Source organism: Cupressus sempervirens, chromosome 6 (genome assembly GCF_028749045.1).
Source record: "Cupressus sempervirens isolate cs-2001-9-10 chromosome 6, ASM2874904v1, whole genome shotgun sequence".
NCBI lineage: Eukaryota > Viridiplantae > Streptophyta > Pinopsida > Cupressales > Cupressaceae > Cupressus > Cupressus sempervirens.
In genome coordinates, this window is record NC_143123.1 from 178,973,760 (window position 1) to 178,986,702 (window position 12,943).

Here is a 12,943-nt window from a genome sequence, read left to right on the forward strand (position 1 = left end):
GCAAGTTTCCCCAACTGGCCCTGGCAATTTCTCCTCCGTGGTCAGACAAGAAGGATGCGGAGACTACAACTACCCCAGATCCTGCAGATGCTGCTGACGGCTGGACTGTTCCTAGTCCGCCTCACAATCCCATTGATGCGTGGGGATTTCCTGATAAAGATGATCCTCCTCCCTCTGCTAGTACTGCCTTGGCAACATGAGGTTGTTTTAAATGTTTTTTTTTGATGAATAGTTTATAGTTCCTAGCTGCGGCCATGTTGTTTACTCCGGCTTCGGCCGATTGAACTCATTCGCGGGGTGATCTTGTATCCCCCGACCCTTTTTTGTGAATTGTAATTTTAGTAAATTTTATTAATTGAAAAGGACTATTCATCAAAAAAAAGAAGAAGGTATCATTCCTTACAAAATATTATTAGATATTAGTAGACATTAGAACTATGGGCCTAATCACCATGACTTTTCCAAGTCCATGAAGAATTGTACAATTAGTATTTTAACTGTTATATTCATTTTGAATACCCATCATCGTGTTCATGCTATATATACGTCATTTCCCTCCATTAATTTTAGCTTAATTCGAGGGCTAATAATGACTATTGAAGTAAATATGAATGTTATAATTCATTTGCTAAACTAATAAGAAAATAGTTGGATTTGCTTATACGAGTAACATATATCTTTTGTTTTGTTGTTGTTGGAAGGTTTAGGAATTCTTTACGGGCTCACACGTGCACTTCTTTAACTTAGACATGATAGTGGCCTCATCCCTTCTGATGTGGGACCTTTGCGCTCAGCTAGACTTGATCCGTGATGGGCTTTTTACAATCATCTTCACAGATATATATAAACTAAAAAGGTTGACGACTCCATCATATTTGAGCTTGAACATGGAAAGAAGAAACCGTTCTTTTTATTATTTATTTTATATCCGAGAGAATCTTCAATTTTAAAACCTTCTGAGGATTTTCGACTTTTAATGACGGACTGCCAAAATAAAAACTGTCCCTATTGCTCCATGATCATTTTAACGCACAGAGGATTCTCAAATTTGATTTTCATGAGAAAACACAAAAATGTAACACTAGAAACAATCCAAATCAGAGAACTCTAACGAATCGAATAGCAAGCCAGTTATGACGAATATATATGCCAGAATATTCATGGTTTTCATAAACACATTATGCCTCAATTGATCTTATGTTGCATTCAGAAGAAATTCGTAGCATTGGTGAAAGTTTTCCCAACCCATTGCAGAGTACGTGGTTTCGTGTCTGGTAGAGTTTTAGAAAACAGGCTTCTTGGCATGTACATCAAGTGCGGAGATCTGCGACATGCACGCAAACTGTTTGACGAAATGGTGAACCCAGACGAGTGTTCATGGAGTGTCTTGATTGCAGGTTGTGTAAAGCAAGGGCTACCGCATGAGGCGCTCGAGTTGTTTCGGCAAATGCAGGGAATGGGAGTCCAAGGTAATCAATTCACGTTTTCTTGTGTGCTCCCGGCGTGCTCGAGCTTGGGATATCTTCATCAGGGAATGGAAATTCATCAAGAGATAGTAAGAAGTGGGTTAGAGTCTGATATGTTTGTTTCCAATGCTCTGGTAGATATGTATGCAAAATGCGGGAGTCTACAGCTTGCACGCTGTGTATTTGACAAAATGCCTGAACCAGATCGGGTATCCTGGACTACCATGATTGCTGGATATGTTCAAGCAGGTCAGCTTGATGAGGCTCTCAGCGTATTTCGACAAATGCCTAGGAGAGATGTGCGAGCTTCGACAGCAATAATGGTTGGTTATGCGCAGAATGGGTTTGTTGATGAGGCAATGAAGCTGTTTGACGAAATGCCGCAACGGGATTTGGCGTCTTGGAATGCTATGATTGCAGGATTGGTACAAAATGGGCGTGGGGATAAGGCTCTGGAGCTCTATGCTGAAATGCAGTCAGCTGGCCTTAAGCCAAACTCAAAGACGTTTGCTAGTATTATACCAGCGTGTGCCAACCCAGGAGCTCTACAACAGGGTAAGGAGATCCATAAGCAAGTGATACGAAGTAGGCTCGAGTCTACTGTCTTTGTGGCTAGTTCCCTTGTAGACATGTATGCAAAATGTGGAAATATACAGAAGGCCCGCGAATTGTTTGACAAAATGCAAAACAGAGATGTCCTCTCATGGACTGTAATGATTGCAGGCTATGCGCAGAATGGTTTCGATGTGGAAGCTCTAGAGATTTTTGATCAAATGCAGTTGACAGTCGTGAAACCAGACTTCAAAACCTTCACCAGTGTTCTTCCAGCATGTGCCAACTTGGCAGCTCTGCAACGAGGCATGGTAATTCATGAGCAGATTGTTAGAAGCGGAGTAGAGTCTGAATCAGTTGTAATGAATGCCTTAATAGACATGTATGCGAAATGTGGGAGCCTATACAAGGCGCGTGAACTGTTTGACAGAATGCATCAACCAACTGTTGTCTCATGGACAGCTATGATTGGAGGATATGCCATGCATGGTTATTGCAGGGATGCCCTGAAGCTATTCGAGGAAATGAAGCATTCTGGCACAAACCCAAACCATATTACATTAGTTTGCGTTTTATCTGCATGCTGCCATGGAGGCTTTCTTGAGGATGCCAAACGGTATTTTACTTCAATAAGTGAATGCTATCACCTCACACCTACAATGGAGCACTATAGCTGTATGATTGACATCCTTGGTCGTGCTGGGAAGCTGGATGAAGCACACCACTTTATCAAGGAAATGCCAATAAAACCAAATGCTAATGTATGGAGTTGTTTGCTCAGTGCTTGTAGAGTGCATAACAATATAGCTCTAGGACAAGAAGTTGCTCTGAAGCTTTTTGAGTTGGACCCTGGAAATCCTGCTCCTTATGTGCTCCTTTCAAATATCTATGCTGCAGGTCGGAGATGGGATGAACTTGAGAAGCTGAGGAAAATTATGGATGAGAGAGGGGTGAAAAAAACTCCTGGATGTAGTTGGATTGAGATTAATAAACAAGTCCATACTTTTCTAGCAGGAGACAAGTCGAAGTCGGCAATGCAGAAAATCTGAACAGAGTTGGAGATATTTTGTCAAACGATGAAGGTAACAGGTATGTTCTAGTTATTGAGGAGTAACAAATGCTCTCTCACCAAAGTTATCTACAGAATTTTTATACCTTACTTATCGAACAAGAAGTTTTTTATCACTTAAAAGTTGGGAAGTGCTTATTGGTAATCTAGAGTTTGAAACAACTAAAGAGTGATCGAGAACCAAAAGAGGATCGAGGTTTCTACGTTGATTGACGCCAAGCATTTTGACGTCTGAAAAGTTGGAAAAAGTTATCAACTCAGTAGAGGTTGAAGCAACTAATAGAGTGATCAAGGACTAAAGGGAGATATTAAATACTCACTGCCACCATATATAAAAACAGATGAGCACAGTGTACCGATTAAATGGAATCCGTTGCTCGGTTTCTTAACTAGATCTCGTTTGATAGAAATATTCTTTGTATTGTCTTAATCAAATCTAGCTTAGATCGTGGAACATCAACCTTTTCCCAGTTGTTAAAGAGTTTTGCCCCGACAAGTTTCCCTTTAAAATTGAAGATCTCTTTCCTGATTTGAACATGTTTTCACTTTGCCTAAAATTTATTGGGTAAGAATCTAGTCTTTTTACTGACATCATGGGCCAACATTTTTTCATAAAAAATGCTATATAATAACCATGAATTAGACTCGTGCCTAAGTTGTCACCTACAACCCATTGGTGAACACACTTGCTACACGCACCAAAGCATAAATTTAATGATACAAGTAGAAGACTTTACCCTAAGAAGTCACAAATATTGGCATGAAAACTTACTTATGAAGATAGATAGAATGATTGAAACCATTTGTCCACCTTCTTCATATGTCTACAAACCCATCTTCCAAGTTTCATTGTGATATGACAATAAATAAGGGTAAAACATTCATTTTGGTTGTCCTTCAAAAGGGTCGACTACAAGTTGGACTTTGAAACCTAACCTAACTTGAAACTTATTTCCAAGTCCAAAATCCCTTCTAGCACCTATCCTCTATTGCATATAATGATTAAGCTAATTGTACATAGAATTGAACCCTTTCTCAAATTGGGGTCTTGACCTTAGTCATACATTCTATTTGATCTCCAAGCTCCACAAAATAAATGAAAACAATCACTCATTGACCTTGGATATATGCACAAACTTAGGAATTGTTCCCAAGTCCTTGGTAGCCTTTGTCATACATGACTCACAACACAAAACATAACTCAACAAAACCTCTATAGGTGTCGAATACATTAATGTATCCTAGGATTTTTTAATGCCCCTTATGACTTCGTAGAACTCCTTACGATCCTTTACCATATATTAATGTATGTTAAGGGGTTATAAGTAGTTTAAAGCGGTCCTCTCGCTCTCTCGCTCTCTCGCTCTCTCTCTCTCTCTCTCTCTCTCTCACAGGGGTCTTAAAGGGCCCCCTTATGACATCTTAGAACCTCTTAATGCATTGCAAGGGGTCTTATAGGGCCTTACAATACATTAATGTATCTTAGGACCCCTTAGAATATTTTATTTTACATTAATGTTTTATAAGAGGTTTTAAGGGGTCGTAAGGGGTTCTAAGATACATTAATATATCTTAGGATCTCATAAGACCCTTTACGGCACCTTACCATACATAGGGGGTCGTAAGGGGTCTTAAGGGTCCTAGGACCCCTTAAGATCCCTTAGGTCCCCTTAGGACCTCCTACCATCCATAAGGGGCCCTAAGATACATAATGTATTTCATGACCCTTTAAGACCCTTTAGGATCTCTTACCATGCATAGTTGTATGGTAAGAGGTCCTAAGGGGTCACAAGGGCTCTTGAGATACATTAATGTACCCTAGAACCCCTTAGGACCTCTTACCATACATTAATGTATGGTAAAAGGTTCTAACATGCGATAAAGTGTCTTAATGGGTCTTAAGGGGTGCTAGGGTATCCTAGGACCCATTAGGACCCCTCTTGAACCATTAGGATCTCTTAGGACTGATTTTTGATATATTAATGTATGGTGTGGAGTCCTAAGATAGATTAATGTATCATACAACCCCTTAGAATCTCCTATGACCCCTTACCATACATTAATGTATCGTAAGGGGTCCAAAGGGGTCTAACAAGGTCCTAGGATGTAGTGCCTCTTGTGTTTGCATTCTATTCCATGGTTATTTTGACTCAAGATATAATTGATGGATTTACATGGTATTTGCATATTGTGATGCTTCAATGACCAGAAACTATTTTAACTACTAGTATCATAGTTGAAAGATGTTAGATGTGTTACTTTTTAACTTGATCATATTTGCATGATGATGTTAGTGATGAGACATGATGCTTTACGATATTATTTGGTTTATTTTGTATGCATACATGGATTATGATTTATGTGTTATTAGATGGATGTTATTAGATTCATTTCTAGTGTGCTTTGATGGTGTGGATATCTATCTTTTACCTTAAGTAAGTGTACTATCTTCAAATGGACGCACTTGCATTTTAAGACATTTTAGCACCCTTTTCCATATTTCCTCTCTTGGACCATGGATGAACCTGTGTTCAATGTCTCTTTTTTCTCATATTCTCTTCCATTTCAAACTTCTTTGTCATCTCTCTCCTTCTGACATGGTCTTCTAGGTGTTATTTTTCTACCCTTTTGACCATATCAATATGTTATCTTCCTACCCTCTCTTAACACTTTCTGTGGCATGTTTGACCTTTCCCTTGGGACTAGGTCAACCTAGTCCGCAGTGATTGTGGGGTTCAAGGCCCGAAATTCCTCGAGTTTGCCAATTATTTAACTCCACTCCTCCGTTGGCCTAAGTTGTTCTCCCACCCAAAAACTTGGGGGCTTCATTTTCATATCTCATCTTAGCCATTGCTCAAGTGATTCAAGCTCTTGCTTTCAAGTGAAGATTTTTGCCTTTTGCATTCAAGGAGCTCAAGCATTCAAGCAAGCAAGCAAGTTTTCCTCATGCATTCAACGATTCTTTGTGGGCATTTCCTCTTCAAAATCTAGCTTATTGTTAGCCATCAAGTGAGGAGATCTACATTGAGGTATTAATTATATTCTTCATTGATGCACATTTACATCCAAGGCTCCATAATATGGTTATGGTAGATCCATTGCAATTGTGGAGATATCCTACATCCTTCATATCGAATTCAAGACCTACAATACAACACATTTATATACATTCAAGCAAGGTGAATCCTATCATTTATATTGTTTTCCAGTCATTTACATTTACATTTCTCAATTACAGTTAATTCCTTAACCTAGGGCTTGACCAAGGCAAGCCCTCATCAAACCCTAACCCCAAACCTTTCTTTTCTATGTTGATTTGCAGGTTGGGAGCGAAACAAATTATAGAGTGGTCAGTTTCAGAGTCACGGAATACGTCAACCTTGTTGTAGGATGTCCTTCCATGTCAACCTAGTCCTTTAGTCACAGATTCCAAGGAGATTTTTTGGTTTTGTTCCTTTTGTCATTTCATTCCATGTTTCGTGGAAGGAAGTTCGGAAAAGATTCAGATCTAAAATTTCTTGAGCGAAAACACATCTTCCTCTATGCATTTCAAGGCAAGTCTTTCATATTTCATTTCCTTTCATATCTTTACCCTAGATTTGCATCTTAATTGGACTGCTTGTATTCACATAGCATCTAGATTTACATTATTTAAGCGGTTAGTTCAATTTCACAATCACATTATCCTATTAAGGGCCTAAGAGAGTATATTTCTTTGTATTGCATTATTCTTTACAACTTGAATTTAGCATTAGCACCCTTCTCCCTTTGGGTCCTAGCTAATCTAATTTGGATCATAAGTGGAATCATACTTGGAAGTGTCCCTCTTTCCATCACATATACATATTTGAATGGCTTAGTGCCTCGTAAAGTGGAAGTCTACATCCTATTAAAGTGCTTCCATTTTACCATTGAATATTTTGGCGAACCCGACCTTCTTAGCTTCTTTCTTGGAGTTAGATATTCTTCTTTTGGCAACTCTTTCTTTTGTGGTGTTAGATCACTCCTTTTTCATTTTATTGGGTGTTTACCTTCTTTTGGTGAACCCGACCGCTTACCTCGTTTCTTTTTGGAGTTAGATTTCTTTTATCTCTTCTTTTACTCTTCTTTTGCATTGCATGTTTAGATCTAGCTTCTATATATTTCACTCATGTTGCAAAAGTTATTTAAAGCATTTTTAACCATTCCTTTACCCCTTTTTCCATAAAACAAAATCCTCCTTTAAGATACATTTATCCTAAAAGGAATCAATCTAGGATATGTGATGTCAAATTGTCCTCTATTACATCAACTTATAAGGAACCATTAGAGCAAGATTACGATTTAAAACTCTTTCTTAATGCTCTTTGTATTTGTGAGGGAAAATTAGAGATTGATGTTCACATTTCTCCCAATATAGACCTTATCTATGAGGACACTTTTGGTAGGGATGATATTCTACCTTCATTCAATTCCTCTCCTTTTCCTTCCATGGTATGCTTTCTTGATATTCTTCCCTGTGATGATTCTCCTATTTGGGATGAACCATTGGATGATGACATTGACTACTCTCTTCCTCATGAAAGGACCGTACTTACAAAGAATGATATCATGGATGATACCTCTTTTATCTCATTTCCACATGACAGAGTTGATATTTCTCCCTCTCCTAAAACATACCTTCCTTTTAGGGATACTGTAGCGTAAGAGAAGAACATTATAAATAATTTCTTCAATGTGACCTTGCCTTCATTTGATGATCCTAGTAGAGATGCTTCATTAATGGATATTTACAATCCCTATTCTAAAGATTCTTTAGGAAAAGAGGATGTTGACAATCTCATTAATACTCTCTCTTTTAGCGATGCATCTATGGAGAAGCAAGCTGTTAATCAAGCTAATGTTGCTCAACCTATTCTCACTCTTAAGGGTTACCCTTCATCAAATAAACCTCTCATCACCCTTAAGGGTTGTCCTCTCGTAACTCTTAAAAGGGAACCTAGTGATTCTAAGGATTATCATGTGGTGTCCCACACCTATCGTACAAGGAATAATCCTCAACTTACTACTTCCCTTCCACCTTCTCAACTTGTTCTTCCCCGTCCACCTTGTCTTTCTCAAAATCTTGGGTTGGATTATGATTTGGTATCGCAGTTACGTCATACCGCTCCAAGATTTCTCTTTGGGAGCTTCTTCAAACATCTTCGACATACCATGAAGCCTTGAAAAAAGCTTTATCTACTCTTCCTACTCCATCTCTTGATCAAGATAACATCAATTCCTTTTTACAATGCATGAATACTACCTCCACCCCATCTCAAATCGTGTTTTCCATGATGACTTACCTCCTAAAGAGATTCAAGATCGCTATGATGCTCTTATGGTAGTTGTTTTAATCCATGGTAATCTTATTCATCGGACTCTAATTGATAATGGATCTAGACTTTAGTATTTGTAGTGTGGATATGCTCAAACAAATTAATATTGATTCTTCACATATCACACCTAACATTTATATTATTTGTGACTTTGATAATATTTCCAAGACAACTTTAGGCACAATAACTTTACCTATCAAAGTAGGTCCAGTTGTTCTGAATACTCAAATTCATGTTATGCTTGGACCTCTCAATTATAATCTTCTTTTGTATAGACCTTGGTTACATGTTATGCATGTTCTTCCTTTTAACCCTTTTTCAAAGTCAAGTTTATCTATAATAATGTGAGCTATACTGTTCATGCAAACACTAAACCAAATAGTTGTCTAAATTTTGAGGAAAACCACAATCAAGAATCTAATGATGATCCTCCTACAAGTACCCTTATAGGTGACGACTGGGGGTCCTTAGATTTCACACCAACCTTTATTGGAGAATATAAAGTTAAGGACTTGCCATTCATGAGAGATCATGCGACTCCTTTCTTCACCAATTGTACACAGTATAAATGCGTATTCATGAAACTTTAATGTAGAATGCAGATAGACTGAGAATGAACTAGACTAAACCTAAGAAATTGTTATCCAAATGTAAATTCTACGAATGTCTCATGTTTCCCTAACTACAACTACTAAGAAAGCTCTTAGACTAGCATCTCAGTGACAATTCTAGAAGGGGAGTAAGCTTAGAATGTAGATCTACAAGAATGCATGCAAGATCTATGACTATAATGCAGATTATATGAAGATAACAACTCTTAGAATGCTATGACAATTAACATACAGTGAGCTAACATGTAATAAATGATGCTAAATGACATAAAAACAATGCTAAAATGTTATGAATTTGCTAGAATGATAGTGGTAAAATGATAACTCTGAGTGTGCCTATAGTGCAGATGCCTAAAACTTGGGTCCTTTGGCTCTTGGATTTCCCTCCTATTTATAGGATTTCGGAAGGGGTTGGGGTAAGAATTAGGATTTTCACCTTTGAGTGGTGGATGAAAGTGAAACTGAAAATATCTCATAAGAAACCAGGAGGAAGAATCCAATACACTTGGTTTTGACAATAAATGAGGATATTTCTAATTCTTTTAAATGAAAAAGGGAGATTTCCTCTTTTGTGAGGATAATTGACTTTATTGAATAAACACACGTCTTATTTATTTTCAACATTGTCTTTTTCTTTCTTCCTTTTTGAATTTCATTTTATGATTTTGAATTGTTTTTCTCCTCTTTTAAAGTTGATTTAGGTCTTGTCGATTTGATAGATAATTAATGACCTAATGTGATTTTGATTTGAAAGTTTGTTGTGTACTTCTGATTTTCTCCTTGATTTGCATTGATTGATTGAAATTGCATAATTCAAGTCTTTGCCAAATTTTGGGTGTCTACAAATGTCCCTCTTTGAGCTCATATGCGAAGCATATTAGTTTAAAGACTGTCTTGATTTTCTAGTTTTAGGTCAAATTCTGATTATTGAATGATGTCTGATTGGTGATGTTTTGATGTTTCGAGGTTGATATGATGTCTGATTGTTGATGACTTGATGTTTGATTGTCGATGGTTTTATGTCTTGATTTTGTTGGTTTATGTTGCGATGTTTTTACTTAGATATTGATTTTGGTGGTTGATGTTGCGATGTTTTTACTTGGATACCTTGGTTTTGGTTAATTTGAAGTTAGAATTTTTGGCTGGGGTAGAACATTTTTGATATTTGAAAATTTCTGATGCCCCAGTTTGAATGCCTCAGTTTGATACATATATACTACCCCCTCAGAAATGAAATTGGAAAAAAAATGGAAGTGAGAAAATTAAGTAGGTTCCAATTTTCTTTCTGAAATGGTGGATAATTGATAGATAAAGATGGTCAAGTTGATTTAGTGCAATGCCCAATTCATGAAAGGGAGCAAAAAGAGTCCAATGTTGAGCAAATAGGGTGATATAAATGTCCCTACGGAGGGTTAAATAGGTCAAAAAGCCTTTTACCCTTGTCATTTTCACTCTCTCTTTTGACATTTGGCACTGTGGAGCTCTAAGCTAGCAAGGATGGTTGTCCATTTATGAGAGCACAAATTCGAGAGGGGTTGTAGGTACGAGTGTCCAGTGGACTATGGTGCCTCGGTAAGTCATCGAGATCCTCCATTTTTGAGATTTTTGCATTTGTACCTATGTTTTTAGAATTTTGCGCGAATTTTTATGATAAATGTGGTAGTTTGAATCTTTTAGCACATTTACCTTTTCTTTTAGCGCTTTTGAAATCTTTTAGCACATTCGAATGATCTTTTAGCACATTCGTAGGATGAAACAACGCATTCAAAAACCTAGTTTTTAGGCAAATTAGTGCATATAGGAAAAATGTAGTGCATTTAGTTGGCTTAGTAGTGCATATGCATTTTTTAGTGCATTCGATTGGTCTTATAGTGCATGTGTTTGATATTTCAATGCATTTGTGTAGAATAGCGCTTCCGCCCTTTAGAATAGTGCATATGATCTTTTTAATAGCGCATAGACATGTTATTGCACATATGATGTGGAAAAGAGCGCTTTTCAATGCTAAAGTAGTGCATCTACCTGTTTTAACACATTTAATTGGTTTGGTAGTGCGTATGTCTTAGGAAATAGCGCAAATGATTATTGAAGTGCGAAAACTAAGTGTAGGGCCTCAGTTGAGCGTAAGATAACGCAAAAGGCTAGATTCTAGGTCTGTCAGCCAGGGATCATTTGAACGAGTGAACCATAGGGATCAGGTATTCCAAAGTGATGTTGTAGGATCAGTCTTGATGATAGATAGGTAAAGGGTGATGCCCCAACTCAGGATATAGAGTAGGGGAAATAAACCGGTCCGACTCAGGATAGAGAGGGATGAGTAACAGGTCCAAGATAGAACCAGTAGCTGAGTAGTTAGATATAGATAGTATACTGATGTATGATGATCATGTGGGATGAAAACTGATGTTATATTTTGTTTGATGAAAAACAAGTATGTAGGCGAAAGCTCATGGTACAAGGACTATATCCGTGGCCTCTCGAGGCAATAGGCTAATTGTCGAGCACAGATCATGAGGTGATAGACAGATGTGGGTTTATGCATTTACTACAAATGCCCCAGTTCCGAGTGAATAGGGGGCTATTGACAGTTGTGGCCGAGCGATGGCACTTGGACCACAACACCTTTCGTTTGCCGATGGGGAGATGACAGTGACTACTGAGGATGTATACTGAATATTTGGGATCCCGATAGTAGGGGATTTGGTGTATTATGATCAAGCTGTCGATGGCACCGCTTTCAGAGATTTGTTCAGAGATGACAACATTGGGGATGACAATGTATCTTGATTCTAGATGCTACAATATGATCCACTGCCGACAGTTTTGGCAGGATTGATAGGAGGGTTTTTGTTGCCAGACCGATGAGGGCGAGGATGTCTGGTTGGATGGGGTTGACTGATGTAGGATATGATTGATCAGCCACAGAGATTTGCATGGGGCAGTTGCATTATGGCCCATTTATATCATGACTTACATCAAGTGGTATATTCTGGAGCCTTGTCGCTATTAGTAGGGGTGATTTTGATATAGTTATGGACATGGGAGCATTTTCCCATTACTCATCTGGTGTGTGTGCGATAGCAGGTGTAGGGTATGCCATACATGTATACTTATTCTCGTGTGATCATGTAGCCCCAATTGAGCAAGACAGAGTATTGGCGGTAGATTTTGGATGACATCAATGAGGTTGTGGGGAGACCTTACAGGTTTGTTAAGCCATGGGCTGAGGATGATGATGAGATAATATATTTCTTTAGTTTGAGGTATTTGCTGGGCCGGGTACCTGCAGTGATAGAGTTGTTTTGTTTCAGGCGGGTGGTGAGATAGTTTGGTCGGTGGCAGGGCATGCCACAAGGATCAACACATTATGCCCAGGTATAGTTAGAGAGAGCAGTATGGGGGCCGACTTTGGAGTATGATGCTTGCCTGATGGCCTTTCTGCAGATGATAGACACACCACAGCCATGGGCATTGCGGGATAAGGTGGTAGATGCAGGGATGGAGGGGGACTATGCATGGTGGTTTTGGGAGCATCTCTTTCATTTCATTAGATTGCAGGCTAGAGGGAGAGTGAGGGGTGTGGTTAGAGCACAGGGGAGGCAAGGTCAAGTAGCCATGGAGCTACCGCAGAGAGGAGTGGCACGAGGTCCAGTGTAGGGACCAGTTGGTGTAGGGAGGGTTGGAGGGATTCGAGGCCAGGGTGGTGTGAGGGTGAGAGGAGGGATGGTTGGTGGTGTGGGAGTTGGGCAACGGGACAGAGGTGCTGAGCAGGGTAGGGTAGAGTAGGTGAGGGCTAGGTTGCCCGAGGATGTGCAGTTTGTCCGGCGAAAGAGGCCATGGGTGTAGAGATCTATTGGGGATCTATAGGAGGCACATGCATAGGTACAA

The 12,943-nt window shown here is 38.8% G+C and overlaps 1 protein-coding gene across 2 annotated transcripts; it reads left to right on the forward strand.

Annotated features, from left to right (window-relative positions):
- The first annotated feature begins 909 nt into the window (after window positions 1-909).
- Window positions 910-3,618, forward strand: LOC149551835 (pentatricopeptide repeat-containing protein At2g13600-like). Of its 2 annotated transcripts, XM_089787341.1 has the most exons (2): window positions 1,003-2,779; window positions 2,916-3,618. In XM_089787341.1, exons 1-2 carry the CDS (start codon window positions 1,181-1,183, stop codon window positions 2,943-2,945), a joined length of 1,629 nt encoding a protein of 542 aa, XP_089643467.1. In that variant the 5' UTR covers window positions 1,003-1,180; the 3' UTR covers window positions 2,946-3,618. The 2 variants fall into 2 exon arrangements, with proteins under 2 accessions (XP_089643466.1, XP_089643467.1); XM_089787340.1 differs by having other exon boundaries at window positions 910-3,618.
- The last annotated feature ends 9,325 nt before the right edge of the window (window positions 3,619-12,943 follow it).